We start from the raw sequence: 16,429 nt of genomic DNA, 5'->3' as shown, positions 1-16,429 counted from the left end.
TCATACGAAGTGCAGCTTTACGCTCACGAACAAACAAGCTTTTGCCAAATTGCAAGGCAATGCGCAAGGTCGTTAGTCAAAGCATTGCAGCTTTTTTGCCAACGATGCTGCGCTATACAGCATCCATGAGAATTCGACGAGTATGTATATGTGTGTGTGTTAATCAATTTACAATGAACGTGAATGAGCAGCTGTAGAGACGAATCTCAGTGCTACTCTCAGAACTATGAATCTACTCATATCGCCTTTTGTATGTAAACAAGTGTGTGTATGTGCACTCCTTTAATACAGCCGAGCGCTGGCTGCCTAAAACTGTTTGACTGTCTAGCTGCCTTGGCGAGCTACTGCGATTCTATGCTTTATTTGAGTACGTTTCCTCGTCGACGACGACGACCAATTTTTCCTGCGCTGTGCACAGTGCTCGGTGGTTGGCAAAGCGCATCATAAAGCAGCAAATACTGTGCACAACCTCCACCCAACTAATTATAAAGCTGAAAGAAAAAAATTTAAATTGTGCGAAATAGCTTAAACTATTTAAAAAAAGTGTTAAATATGCAAAGCCAACAAAGAAGTCAATTCAAGTGAGGTGAAAATTGCAAGGCAGATATAAAGTAAGACGCAGAAAGAAAAATCTTATATAAAAATTAGTGTGAAAATCTTTTCTCTAACGCTGTGGGGTGATGGAAAATAAACTCCTCCAATGGAGTGTAGTGCATCGAAACGAAGTGAATAGAAGTTTAGTGAATTGAAAAGTGTATCCATTGAGGTGTTTATATTTTATATCTATCTACAAAATTTTGAAAGAAAAATTTCATTGCAAAAAAACAAACAGCTGCTCACACTCCAACGCATTTTCATAGGATTTCAATTGTATGTGGCAAGCAGCCTGGCTGCTGGCTCTTGGTTGGTAAATTTAGCTGACTTGGCTGCTACACGACTAGCTGACTAGCTAACTCCGTGACCGTGGCCCGACACGACGACAGCTACTCCGACAACGTAGGCTGTGGGCGTCTTCGCCGCCACACTGTGCTCGAGTGTGTGTATGTTTGTAGCACCAACAGCAGCACACATACATAGCTGTGCTATTGGTGTACACATATGCATGTATAGCGCACACTGTTCTACGCACAAGCGCACACACACCAGTTAAAGCAGTGGAAAAGTGAAAAAGTAGCAGCAACGTAGAATGTGCAAAGAAATTTTGATAAAGTGGGTGAAAATTTTGAAAAAAAGTGTTTAAAGTTCATAAGTGAAAAAGTTTCAAAGAAAATTGTGATTAAAGAAATGCTTGTGGCAAAAGAACTGCGTGCTGTGCTTTAAATTTTTTTTTTTTTTTTTTTTTCACGCAAAGTATACCTGAATTGCTACTCAAAAAATTTTTTAAGAAAAAAGAATATGCGTTCTTATTGTTGCTTTCAATTGCTCCACCTTAACCTGATTCTCTGGTTGTGCCACGGACACGGCCACTCAGTCGAAGCCACAAGCATGAGCAGAGGCTGGATAGAAGCAACAACAACAACAGTGCCCTTAAAACAGCAGCACTAATCAGGCACACGCCCTTCGTTGTTAGCAAAATGCGGTTATAGAAAAACAGCAACAATAGCTGAGCTCGAAATAAAGTAACAACATCAGCAACAACAAAAACAAAAGCAACGCAAAATTTTATAAGCAAAAAATATGTGTAAAAATATATAGAATTAAGAATTTTACTTCTTTTCAGCAAAACAAGTGAACTGAAATAAAAACAGAAATCAGAGGGAACCTTAACGTCCCTAACCACACCCCAATCCTTCACCAACCTATTACCCTAATTAATAAAAAAAAAGTGGAATTGAAAAAAGTCAACGCAAAATGCGCAAAATTAAATTAATGGCCGAACGAATTCGCCGAAATCTGAGAAAACGATGAAACGTGGCTATAAGAGAAAGCGAAAGGGGGTTTGGCCGATACACAAGCTGCGCTAAAGTCGGCGAACCCATGTAAATCTGTAATATACACACTATGTATATATAGACTAATAGTAACAGAAAAAGAAGAGGAAGCACAGGAAAATAATTAAAAAAACGAAGTTCATGTCAATAGATAAAAGTTCCAAGACTAAAATATACCAAAATTGCATTGAAAGGCAGCTGTTAAAAAATTAATCTCTCCAACGCCTAAAAGTATACATAGAAAAATAAGGCGTCAATTAGTTCTACAAACCAAAGAATCAACAACTCAGACGCAGCCCAAAAAAATAACGCAACACAACTTAACCAAAAACTAGTGGGTAGTAAGGCAAATGCGGAAGGGCAGAGCCAACTAAGGGCAGCTGTGTGCCGACCAAGCTACGAAGGCACTCTCGACAACAGAATATAATATGTAATTAACAACAACGACGCAGCAGCCACACCAAATCTATAAAGTAGCAAAAACTACACAAAACAAAAAACCAACCAACTAAACCGTAAGGATAAAAATAAAACGTGTGCCATAGCCAAACGGAACGAGATGTAAAATTAAGCAGTCAAGTAAATTGTATATTGCCGAAAATAAATCAAGTCAAGCATCAACGAGACTGATTGACGAAACGAAATGTAACGAAGTAACTGCTGCGCTTAGCAAACCAAAAACAAGACACAAAAAACCTAAAGCAAACTCGAAAATTTCCCTTGACGCCCACGCATTTTCCTTAAAAGAGACGCACGGCAGCTACGACGCGCAGTCAAGCGAGAAAGCTAAAGAAGAAGCAGAAGAAAGCGCAAAAACAAGAAGACTACGCAAAATTCACGCAACCCCCAAGCAGCAACAATAGCAGGAGTCAAAAGAGGAGTCAGCAGCCCTCGCTCACACAAACACGCACACATAAATACATATATATATATATGAATATAGACCTACACTTACCTACACATAAGTACGACAAATACACTCACGCGTGTGGTGGGCAGAGGGAGAGCGATCGGCTGCAGCAGTTTACGAAGCATTTTGGAGCAGCAGTGACAACTAACCTTCTCAACAAAAACAGCAGTAACAACAACACAAGCAGTCAAACTGAGCATTTGAAACTTCCGCTAAGCCCAATATCAGCTACACACGCATACAAGCGTAGATTTCAGTGAACAAAGGTGGACGCGTGCAGCATACACACACGCACGCTTTTATTCCTCTGCAATTCGCACGCGTACACGCACGAAGGCACGCACGCACAATACAACATCATTCGGATCATGTATATAACATTTGTGTTGTTGCTGCATGTGCATTTGGGTAAGTACATATGTATGTGCATGCATACACACACACTTATACAAAGAAAGCAACTAAGATTCACAGCATTCACAAAGCTAACTAGTTTTTAAATCCGCATGTCTGTTGCAAAAAAATATGAACTAAATTTGCTGGCATTCGCTGACTATGACTGTGAAAGGTTTATTTGCAGTTGTGACTGATTGCAGAGATTCTAAGAAGAAATGGCTTTCAAAGTGAATTTCGTAGCTAACTGTAGGATTGCGTTTGCTTTCACAGTGCAATAGAATTATCCAGTTGTTTGCCCAAAAATTAGCTTTTGAGTGCGTGCACATGAACTAAATGTGATTATGCGCCCTTGCAGAATTGAAATGTACACTTTGTTGCTGCTACAGGATAAGGCTTTTTTGCCGATCTCTTTTAGCAAGACGCAAGTGAGTGGACTTCATAATTGACGCCATTGAGCTAAGCGCCGCTTCATATCTTTCTCTTCATCAAATCAAGCTCATTTTCATTTGGTCGCTTCATTGCCATAGAAACTAATTCTAATATCTTTAAAAAACACATCGAAGATTTTAAGGCCAGTATCATTGGGTCACATTCGAAAGGTGAAACTTTCCTGATAAAGTAATTGGTTGGTAGTGCGATGTGCTGAAGAAGACAATCAAGAGAGGTTAAGGAATCTCAAAGTCCTCCCAAAGGATAAACTGAGAACTCTCACGTATTCCGGGCGTTGCAGATTGAGCAGGCATCTGCACAGGATTGGGATATGGTCCGCTGACTCTTGTCGTTTCTGCGACCAATCCCCAGAGACTCCAATATATCTTCGCAGCGCTATAGCGCGGAGAAGGTTAAGACATCTCTGCCAATTACAGCCACAAGAAAGGCCTTACCGAACTGTATTTTAAGTTTAATAAAGGAAATAGGTTCTGATGAAGTACTCTAATGAGTAGAGGACACAAAAAACCATGAGGTTGAACTGCAAACTTCAAGTCAATCTATCTATCTAATGCTCTAAGCTCTATTTAGGCAGTCGTAAAGCGTGCGCAGGTTGCTTTTACTAACTTCGCCAGGACGCCATGAGCTACCATTGCTTCTTCTTCTTTAGCTCGCATTAGATATTACTATGTCATGCGGCAACCCAAATCACACTTAAATATATATATATATAAATATATATATACATATATCTGTGATACTTTAACTCCTGTTTAAGGCATAGGACGTCAACCACCCCTCTTCGCCAACGGACACGGTTTTGTCCTACAGATTTTAGTTCGTTCCACGATAAGCCAAGGTGGTACGTGGTCTGCCAATTCCTTTATCAGTTTGTGGAAATGGATTCCAGCGCAGCGCTTGTTTAGCGCCATTGTCGACATTTTTCCGTAGCTTATGACCACTTCTTTGCCATTTCCTTTCGTTTTCTGATTATTTCTTTGATTGTTTAATTTCTGATGCAATGTCGACCTGGTTTGCCACATTTGCAATCACATATGAGGAGGTCGGTATGCGCAAAAACTAGAGTTTATATTTTTAATTTTTTCACAAACCCTCGAAATTTTTTTAAGGGACCCTCGAGTTCACAAAGTAGTGAAACATGGGCATCAAATGAAAGGGAACAGCACGCATAGTTCTAAGAATTTGTTTTTCATAGGTATTCAACGATAAAATTCCTCAAAATTGCTCTTACAATTTTTATCTTAGGATATCTTTGACGTTTTCATTCGAATTCCTTACAAAAGTATATATTTTTAATTATCATATTCACTATCGCCAACCCAAAATTAATTCTCTGAGCAGGTGTCAGTGCCTATAGAAAATCGCATAAAATATTTTCCCTACGCGTTTTGAAAGGATAAGAATTTAAAGGGCATTTCAAAGGTATTTTATCACAGAATGATTACGCAAAAATTGCTTCTGATTTGATACGCATATTACTGCACCTTAAGACCTTTTTTTGTGAAACCACTATCCTTATTGAAACTTTAAGATCCTTAAACAAAATTTTATCTTCTGTGAGAAAACTAAAAACGCATATTTGCTTCATTTGACCTGTAGTTACGAGCACTGGTCGATTGTTTTATGCGTAACAAAAAAAGCTCAAATTATAACGCACGCTGATAAAACTCAGCAGGAAGGACCTGAGAGTACTGGTGAGTGTAATATCACGGGGCACAACGTCTGTGGTCAGCATATGGCTACCATGGGGCTCATAGACAGCCCGATATGCCTATCCCGTCTTGAGAATGACGACACTGCAGAGCGTTTTCTCTGTAGCTGTCCTGCATTTGCCAGAATCAGACTTAGGATATTGGGTTGCGATACACTGAATATGGACAAAGTTCATACTCTTCCTCTTCCGGATCTCTTAAAATTCATCAATGAATCTAAGAGATTTGTGGAAGAGTGACCTCAAACTAATTTATCCGTTTTTACCATCCACCTTCTATCTTTTCTATCTTTCCGATATAACGAAGATCGTGAACATTTATATATCCCGCGACAAATGAAGGTACAGGGATGAAATCTGAGTTGCTGACAGTGAAATCCATAAAACATGTTTTTGTTAGGATGTCAAGGACGTTGAAGAATGGAAACTTTAGATAACATTTTTTATATGTTTGGTCACAGTATAAGCATAAAAAAACTTCTAAGATTTTGAGTATTCTCCTCTTTGATTTGATTCGAACTATAGTATTTTAGTAGGTTTTGTATAGGTGCTTCCATTTTTACAGCTGCTAAATTTGGCGGGAATACTTATATATATATATATAATTGGCGCGTACACTTTTTTTGGGTGTTTGGCCAAGCTCCTCCTCCTATTTGTGGTGTGCGTCTTGATGTGGTTCCACAAATGGAGGGACCTACAGTTTTAAGCCGACTCCGAACGGCAGATATTTTTTGTTTTTGTTTGGCGAGAATACTTAGTTTTCTCAAAATCAGTGCTCTATTTGCCAAACGTTCGAGAACAAATTAATTTTCAGCTAGCAAGATTTGCCGTATGTGATTCATAACTTCCGTGTGGGATCCATAAGGTGCAAGTACATGAAAAAGCTCCATTTTAAAATATCATCCATGCCGTTTGAAAGCGGCACACAGCTGTAGGCATCTCCTCCCCCCTTTACCCTTTGGTGGAGAAACATCAAGACCCATGCCAAAACCATTGGTGGAAGAGCTTGGCCAAAAACCTAACAAAGGATGGACGGCCCAAATATATAAATATATTCTTTTCTATTCCACTTTACTAAACTTGGATACCACTTTTCATAAAATTATTTCCATTTACACAAAAAATGATCATGTAGATATACTTTATTCTGAATATGAACCAAAAGAAATATAGGATTTCTAGAAATATTTTAACTCCTGTGCCAACTAGCGGAACTATTTTCATACTGTGCTTATCTTATCACGTGAAATAAATATGTATATACAGGGTTTGATTGAAAAGTAATGAACCTTATTTTTTTTTAAGCAGTTTTATTAAACCTTTTGGAGCACTTCTTTGTAAAATTCCGCATTTACAGTGCTTCCTGGAGGTACAAACTCCTTGTGGACGATGCCTCGAGAGTCGAAAAAAATTGATCGAGTAACGTTGCTCCAACGATCGCTGCATTTTCGCCACCTAACACACTTTTAAAACAGCTTTCGCGCGCGGAACGATGTGGACTGCACCGCTGTTGCCAGCGAACTGAGACCGGTTTCTAGTGGAAGGGGAAGGTCCAACGATCATTTTTCCCCACCAGCCAATTCAGTTGATCGCTTGGAAGACGCTCCGCGCGGGAAGGCTCATTACTTTTCAATCAAACCCTGTATTATGAATATAATTTAATCGAACCATAAATAGAATTTTTCAAAATATTTCGACATCGCTGCCATCTTGGGGAAATATGTACACATTCTGCGCTGCGCCTTCTATAGACAAGTTACATAGACGAAAATGTAGCTCAACGTCCTATAGTTTTAAGCCGACTCTGAACGGTAGATATTTTTTTATGACGAGCTTTTTCTTGGCAGAAATAGGGCACTTGAAGGTCTGACATTGCCTGCCGAGGCACGAAAAACCCATATAATTTGCTAACGCTTCAGGGGATGTGACAGAGGTTTCTTTACGACAGAGGTCGGAAAAAACTAAGATTGTTTTGGTGACACAAGAAAAAATCAACGCAAACATTGCTCAAATTACTTGGTTGGCGCGATATCCGCTTACGCGGTTTTGGCCGAGTTTAAGATGCGATATCCGGAAATGACATCTACATTTTCACTGACAGCCAGGCGGCGATAAAATCCCTCACAAAGCAGTCGACAACCTCCAAGGTAGCCATGAAATGCCGCACATCTCTTAACGAGATGGCTGAGTCATTACGCCTAAGGATAATATGGGTTCATGGACATCGCGCCATTGATGGTAACTGTAGAGCCAATGAACTAGCGAGACTCGGCACCAAGTTGACCGATAAGTGCATAGACAATGACATAGGCATTCCCTTACAAACATGTAAGCTACTTATCCTTGAAGAAATCGTAAGGAAAACAAACGAAAGATGGCGCAATGAAGCCACCTGCAAAATCGCCCATCAACTGTGGCCGACTCTTAGTGCTAAACGCACCGAATCTTTGCTAAGCCAAAATAAACACAGTCTTAGCGCACTGATTTCAGTCATAACGGGAGATCGCCTAATAGGTAGGCACGCCCAAAGGATGGGTGTGCAAGCACACGACTTCTGTAGAAGTTGTCTTGATGAGGAAGAGGAGGAGGAGACAATCTTGCACCTTATGCGCCATTGTCCTGCTCTATCCAGACGGAGATTTGCTATTCTAGGCAAATAATTTTTTAACGAATTGGAAGATCTCAGTTCCACAGAAATAGGAGATCTTCTAAAATTTTTGAAAAGCGCACAATGGTTTTAGGAGAAATAGGGAAAGCTCCCCCACGCGGCATCACAATGGGATATGAGTCTGAGTGTGTCCCACAAGACAACCGCTTCAACCTAACCTAAGAAAGCGCGTCATTCATTTCTTTCTCGTGCCAACCAGCGCCAGTTGAAAACACCAAGTGAAGCCAGGCCCTTCTCCTCCTGATCTTTCGAACGCAGAGGAGGCAGGGGAGGACTTCAAGGCTGACATTATTATCGGTGTTAATGCTGGTACGCTTAATAATTTTTGTTTCATAAGCAAATCTGTAAAAATTTTGTTATTTCGATGGGTAAAGGAGTACTAATAGCCATATTCTTTTGCAAACGAGTTGAACACTCGATCAAATGTCGATTTATATGCAAAGCAATAAAACAACGGCCGCCGCAGCCGAATGGGTTAGTTCGTAGAACGTGGGCTCGAATCTCCGTGAAACACCAAAATGAAAAAAAAAGAGTTTTTCCTAATAGTGGTCGCTCCTCGGCAGGCAATGGCAAACCTCTGAGTGTATTTCTGCGACGAAAAACCTCCTCATAAAAACCATTTGCCGTTCGGAGTTGGCTTCAAACTAAAGGATCCATCCCACAAGTAAGAAGAGGAGCTTGGCCAAACAACCAAGAGGGGTGTAAACGCAAATTCTATATATATTAAAGTTGTTGGTTGTATGATTTTTTATGATAATCTAAAATATTTAAAAAAATTAATTGCTTCAGGCACTGATTTTTTCTCGGCGGCCCTGGCAAATTGTTGAAATAAAGAGACACCTATGGGACTGAAAATTTTTTCCGCTTATGCGATGTCCACTTATAAGAAAAGTGTAAAAAAAAATGTTAACACGTTATGAGAGGGCAAATTTTTTTTTTTTTAATTCTTAAGGATTTGTTGTAGGTACCGAAAAAAGTGTCCGCTTAAGAGAGGTGTCCGTTAGGAGAGAACGTACATACCAAATTTAGAACGTAAGTTAGCAAAACTCGTTAATAATTTTGTTTTCTGTTTAAGGTAAAATGAAGATTTAAGGTCAAAAAAGTTACTCATACGCTACGGCGATGAAAGTCATGTACAATTTTGCATCCATTCAAGATGCAGGAAATTGCCTGCAAGCAAATTTATATAAAATTAATTAGTATTCTTAACATAAACTTATAATAATAAATAATATTAACAATTAAAAAAAACAGCAGAATTTCTGAATTTATTATGGATAAAGAAAGTATCAGCTTCGTAGTAACTTAAACAAATTTCATAAAAAAATGTAGCCTTTTCACTTTTATAAGCCACTCTTAAAAGTTATAGGTTTAGGGGCGGCAGCCGCTGCATAAAAGACACTTCAAGGACCTATTGGCCAAGAAAAAACTTACATTGAAATATGCGAGGACTACCATTCGGAAATGCAACGAACTAGCGTCGAAACCACCGACGTAAAATAGCGCTTTGGTTCAAAAATGTGCTCCTGACACAGCAAATCTGTAATAGAGATCTAATTTAAGATAAAGTTTAAAAATAGAATGAAGAATTTACAAAGTGCTGACAGATCAGTTTGCTGTTACCTTTTTTTTTTATTACTACTTACAAATACTCCGAGTTAGGAGATTATAAATGCACAAAAACATACCAACTCGCTGGCAGTACCATCCACACCGGCGTGAACGTTTCATACTGCTTCCAGCAATTAAGTGAGAGTGCTTGTCAGAACAGAATAGCTTAATAAGATTTCTAAACTTACAAAATCTTTAATATAAAATTAGTAAATAAAAAACGGGTTTTCTTGCTTAATCAATAGGGAGGACATAAAAAACCACACCTTCGATTCGGTGTCCAAAGGCATTATACATGCAGCTGTGAGTGAGAATAAATACTTCTAAAAATAAATGTAACAATAAATAATAGTTGCATTCCAAGTACAGCCTCCTAAGCGAAGGCATTATTCAATGATTCAAACCTCTGTCAATATATTCTTGCACAGGCTCCTTACTATATCCCACAAGTTTTTTTATTTATCCAATCACTTACATTATCCGAGATGGGATGCAATTGAATTGTTACGCTAATATTTCCTTTTTGGAACAATAACGACGGGTACGAAAGTCAAGTGTATTCAGAGTATTTGGCTCATTTTTCATGCAGAAGAATCCACTGTGTTGTCATGAGCCGAATTGTGGCTGAAAAATAGTTGGGGAGGAACCCAGGGAGCTCCCGTCGATTTTAATTGAAATAGGAAGGTTTCGTTATTCACTAACCTTAATTAGTTATTAATTATAATGTATTTAATGTAGTTATTTATTTTTTTCTCTCATACGTTAACTAGAATAGTGAATTATTGCTTTCATTTCTAATTTATTAGAATATTTTTTTGTTTCATTTATATGTTGTATACTTCGTTTGTGTAATAACTTTCAAATTTTGCTGCTTTAAATTCTTAATTATAGGAAAGTTTCTGTAAGTATAGTAAATACAATACCTCCGTACAATAACAAACGATTTACTCACTTTCACTTTTATTCAAGCTGTGGTTGAAACTTGAGTATTTGTTTAGTGCAGCTGGTTTTCCTCTCTTCGTGCTTGTCACTAACTATCATACAAACACTACGAAAAAAGCTCAAATGTGAGTGAAGAAAATGTAATTTTAGTGACACGTTGCAGACCATTTTATCCAACAACATTTTTTTCCCCGAAAGTCAGCAGATTTCTTAGGTTAGGTTTTTATGGTTGGCCAGCGAGTGAGCACACTTGGTCGAAGAAGATTCGTCCTTTGTGATACCATTATGAAGGAGGTGAGGTGAAAGGGAAAACCCAATGGGATGCAGGGAGAGGGCGGGGAGAGATGGTGCTGGGGTGGTTAGTAGCGTGCGGATTACGATCGATGTCTTTGTTTGCGTCAACCGCTTTGTGCTGCTGATGAAATTCATCAGATTTTTAATGTCAGCGCCAGCTATATCAGCAGGCATGGCAAAGAAGTAAGAGCCAAGATGCCTGGAACTTAGCCCCCCCAGAGCAGGGCAGCTAAGGAGAAGGTGCTGAGAAGATTCCACCTCGTCCTCCATACATCCAGCGCGAAAACGACTCTAGGTGATTCCAAGTCTCACAGCATGCATTCCTCGCGCATTGTGTCCTGTGAGAGAACCCCTTAGATTAGAGAGCTGATATTTTGTCAGCCTCAGAAGCTCACCCGAGCGCCTCCGGTCCACACGTGGCCAGAAGGACTTCGCGACCTTACACGTTTGTGTATTTGCCCAGCGCTTGCTGAGTTGGCGCGATGCCCATCTTTCCAGGAGCAGACCGCAGGTAGACAGGGGGATCCCAATTCTCCCCCTTCGCGGGGAAATCACCTCTCATGTCCCTTGTCTGGCCAGCTCATCCGCCTCACAGATTCCCGCAATGTCGCTGTGATCAGGAACCCAGATGAGGCTGATGTCAAAGAATTCGGACGCAGTCGAAAGTGAGGTCAAGCATTCCTTGACCAATTCCGAATGCACCGTCATGGACCCGAGGGCTCTTATTGCCGCTTGGCTGTCGGAGTAAATATTTACTTTCTTGACTATTAGTACGCATTTGAGCAGCCAATCAGCTGCCTCTTTGAGTGCGGCTACCTCTGCCTTAGAACACACTGCAGTGGTCCGGTAACCTGAATTTGAGTCTGATGGGGAGCCCCTCGCAAAAGACTCCTCCGCCAATCATTCCTTCCAACTTCGATATATCCGTGAACAAATTCACCAGGCCCTGCCCTCTAGTGTAGTCCTCCGTCCACTCTTCCCTTGACGGGATGACGCAGATTTCTTGTTATCAGATACATTTTTTGACGTCCATAAAACCACTTCATGTTTGTTTTTCAACATCACTAAGAATAGACTGAAAATATGAATTTTTAATTTGCTTTTTAATGCCTGGACACTCCCTTTGGCATTTGCTTCTCGATGCTAGTGAAGTGGAATGCAGAAGCACCTTTGCTTAAGCGTTTTATGGTAAATATGCTGTCGATTCCATTGTGTTATAGAAACATTGGAATTGACGGCATATTCGTTGGTTTCGTTTACTCCATTGGCATACCAAGCATCATTTTGTTTTACTCTTTTGCTTGAAGCAACCATTCGAATTTAGACGACATCTTAAGCAGCACCATTTACAAATCCACGATTTATCTTCATTTTCTACATAAATTTAGTCTTGCCACAAATTCTGTGACAAATTTGACAATGCTTATGGCGAGAAGGAATTCGGAGAGAAAAGTTACTTTAATTCTGCTTTTGTTCGTATGGATGCTCTACTCATAGAATATACCTATGATACTCAGTTTCCTGGCACATTTCGCTCATTAACAATGGAGTGGGGAGCTAAAGAAAATCGCATTGCAGTGATTGCATTACATAAGAGTGGTAAAAGTGCAAGAGAGATTTATGAATTGCTGAAAAACTTAATATTTAGAAAATGTTTTTTTACCGCACGATAGTTTTTCCCAAACATCTGAAGTGATAGACAAGAAACAAACACGTGGTTCAAAGCAGAGCAGCCAAAAAAGCCGTTCGAGGAAAAAATAGCAGCAATCCCCTTAGAAAGCAGAAAATCATATCCATGGAACTGAATGTGTCGATCAGATCCATGTAAAGTCTAATTAGAGATGATCTTCACATTAAAGCCTTTCGAAATTCAACAGGTCATCTTTTGACAATGCGCTTGAAGAAAATTAGACTCGACAGATGCAGGCACCTTCTTCGGTGGCACGCGGTCAACGGCCATGAAAAGATTATTTTCAAAGATGAGAAAATATTCACTGTTGAAGAAGTTTTTAAAAATGACAAAATCTATGCTAAAACTTCTAAAGACGCAAAAAATGTTATTCCAAGCGTTCAGCATGGCCACCATTCAGCCTCCGTAATGGTTTGGGGGCGAGTGTCTTGTAAAGGCGTTACATTTCCAGCAGGGGGTATTAGAAGGCGTGGGTAAGCAATTGAGCAGTACTCTTCTCAATGTAGAGCGTTGGATCTTCTAACATGATTCCTCTTCAGCCCATAAGGCAAAAACCAGCTCGCTGTGTCTAAAAACCAATATTCTTGGAATCATAGCCGCAGAAGATTGGCCGTCCTGAAATCCATATCTGAATCCATTGGGCTGTAGTTTGTGGTCAGAATTGGAGAACATGACTCGATAGCTAATTGTCAATTTGTCATATGTGAACGGGTATTTTCATATTGTGCGAGGTCGGAGGAGTATATGAACTTTAATATACCGAAACGATTCGAGGTACGTCTGTATAAACATGCGTATTAGTGGTTCAGCTGTTTTAAATGATATTTCGCCGTAAAAGATAACAGAGATATGCAGTGAATCACTAAAGTTCAGCCTCAGTAACAGTTTATCGCTAAACTCTTTCTAGTACTTTTTTTCAGGATTTTTTTAGAATTCCTCCAGCGACACGTAGAAACATTAAAGTGCTTACTCATTACTACTACTACTCATTAATGTGCTGCTCCTAAACATATTTCTAGTTTCTATATTATTTGGAAAACAAAGGGAGGACTCTATTTCCACTAGCAAGAATGAGAGCTTAAATGTCTGAAGTTTAATAGCCCACCCGAAACGCAACATGGGTGTAGATATATAAGATTCCAAATATGTGAAACGTAAAAAAATTATTAAATTAATCCACAGACAGTGAGAAATATATTGTATAAAGCTGGTTACCAAGAATGAACGGATGGCGTTTTGATATTCAAGAATGTTCTGCATAGATTGGTTCACGTTATTCTATAGGGCTATGAATAAGTTCGTGCGGTTTTTTTTTCGAAATTTGAAACTTTATTGACGTAAAATGGTTACAAATTTAATATTCAAAATATTGTCCATCGCTTACTACTACTTTTTCCCATCTTTCTGGCAATTCACGGATTCCCTTTGTGAAAAATTCGGTCGGTTTTGCCGCAATCCACGAATCGATCCATTTTTTGACTTCATCGTAATTACGGAAGTGCTGGTCAGCCAGGCCATGTTGCATCGATCGGAAGAGATAGTAATCGGATGGCGCAAGGTCTGGACTATACAGCGGGTGGGGTAGGACATCCCATTTGAGCGTTTCTAAGTATGTTTTGACCACTTGTGCAACATGTGGCCGAGCATTGTCATGTTGCAAAATAACTTTGTCGTGTCTATCGGCGTATTGCGGCCGTTTTTCTCGCAGTGCTCGGCTCAAACGCATCAATTGTCGTCGGTAGACATCCCCCGTAATCGTTTCATTCGGTTTCAGTAGCTCATAATACACAACACCCAGCTGGTCCCACCAGATACACAGCATAACCTTCAGGCCATGAATATTCTGCGCCGACGTCGATGTTGAAGCATGGCCAGGGTATCCATACGTTGCCCGACGTTTTGGATTGTCGTAATGGACCCACTTTTCATCGCCAGTCACAATTCGATGCAAAAAACCCTTTCTTTTGTGCCGTTGAAGCAGTTGTTCGCATGCCATAAAACGGCGTTCAACGTCTCTTGCCTTCAATTCATACGGCACCCAATGGCCTACCTTTCGGATCATTCCCATGGCTTTTAAACGTTTGGAAATGGTTGATTGATCAACTCCCAAAGTTTTTGCAACCTCTTCTTGCGTTTGAGCCGGATCTTGATCGAGCAATTCCTCCAATTCGGTATCCATGAACTTTGGTGGCGCACCCTCGCGTTCTTCGTCTTCCAAGCCAAAATCACCACTTTTAAAGCGTGCAAACCACTTCTGGCACGTTCGCTCAGATAGAGCATGCTCACCATAAACTTCCACCAAGATACGATGACTTTCGGCTGCTTTTTTCTTCATATTAAAATAATGAAGAAGAATTCCCCGCAAAAACACATTATTTGGCACGAAATTCGACATTTTCAAGTGTGGTAAAAATATTGTTGTTTACGCTTCAAATAAAAAACTTATACTGACGTTTGTGCCTTACGACAGTAGCTCTCCAATGAATGTTTGGAAATGTGGATCGATGGAATAATAATCAAGTTACGCCATCTGTTGTAAAACCGTAACGAACTTATTCATAGTCCTATTATGAAAAGCAAATACAGAATAAAGGCAAGAATAAATGTAATTGCTTTTTAAGTAAAGCCTCTTTCTAAGCGGAGTCCACAACGGAAGCCAATAAATGCAACCAACTATATTTTGCAAAGAACTCTTAGATAAACCAAATTCATTTAACGAGAATTTTTCAATCAGTGGCAAATCGAAATTTAAACTTTTCGGATCGCCCGGAACAAGAAAAGTGTAGGCGTGTGGTAGAAAGCGGCCTAATTCCCACAACAAAGCATGAAGGAGGAAACTAAGAATCTCAAAGTATTTGACGCGGTACCAGCTGGTGATAGCAGAGAAAGAGAAAGTCCTTCTCTGCGTTGGAAAGATAAGGCGGAAAAGGGCTTGGGCTGACTTGGCGTGCCCAACTGGCGCCGGTTAGCAAGCGAAAGAAACGACCGGCTCTGTTAAACTCAGCCAAAATCACTTAGCCGCTATCGCACTAACCAAGGAGAAGAATCGCTAGCTTTGGCACATAACTTGTTTAGTATTTTTTTTTTTAAGGAGGTTGAAATCAAAATGTCAGAAACATCTCAAAGGTGCCGTCACACCAATGGTATGTGGGGCACGCTCCCACTAATACTATAACAATCCTCCACCTCGCCTAGTTCTACCCTGGGACCACAAAAGTATAACTTCTGGGTAGAGCCGCGTTTATGTCCGAAGACACAACAGGTACCCGCGTCCAGGTTCCTCTCCTGTAGGCGTATGAAGGCTATACACCGTCGATAGTCTCAATTACTCCTACTATGTTTATAGGTGGTCCAAAGTAAAGGAGGCAACGGAAAGCTTGCAGTAGTGTTATCTTAATTCACTACCGTCTTGTCTTCTGTATGATACTGTATTGAGTGTTTCACTCAAACGTCTGTGCTTGTTGTCGGTTCGTCAGAGACTGTCCGCCTTCTCTGTTGCTGAAACGCTTTGCGTTCCCAATCAATATGGCGAAGTCTGTCATAGTCTTACCTGCAAACGTTTGCGTTGCCTCCCACTTACCGCTGGTTGCGCACATATCTCGTATGAGGGTGCTGGAGGACGGTTGATGACGCAGGGCTTCTTCCAGTATAGCTCGTTCCTCTCTAAAGCGTTCGCAATAAAACATGATGTGTTCTGCGTTTTCGTCTGTATTCGGGCAGTTTGGACAGAAAGGGCTGTCTGCCAGCTTAAAACGGTGCAGGTATTCCTGAAAACAGCCATGTCCGCTGAGCAACTGAGGAAAGTCATAGTCGGTGTCTTGTCTTG

The 16,429-nt window shown here is 40.2% G+C and overlaps 1 protein-coding gene across 1 annotated transcript in view; it reads left to right on the top strand.

Moving 5' to 3' along the window:
• Window positions 1-381: 381 nt before the first annotated feature.
• Window positions 382-16,429, top strand: part of LOC128858411 (low-density lipoprotein receptor-related protein 4) — a 41,369-nt gene continuing 25,321 nt past the window's right edge. Inside the window, exons 1-2 of the mRNA XM_054094671.1 lie at window positions 382-611; window positions 1,721-3,249. Of these exons, the coding sequence (XP_053950646.1) occupies window positions 3,210-3,249 (40 nt within the window). The 5' untranslated portion in view covers window positions 382-611; window positions 1,721-3,209. The remainder of the gene's footprint in view (window positions 612-1,720; window positions 3,250-16,429) is intronic.

This window comes from Anastrepha ludens, chromosome 3 (assembly GCF_028408465.1).
Source record: "Anastrepha ludens isolate Willacy chromosome 3, idAnaLude1.1, whole genome shotgun sequence".
In the NCBI taxonomy this organism is placed as follows: domain Eukaryota; kingdom Metazoa; phylum Arthropoda; class Insecta; order Diptera; family Tephritidae; genus Anastrepha; species Anastrepha ludens.
This window is presented reverse-complemented; position numbering and strand designations above follow the sequence as displayed.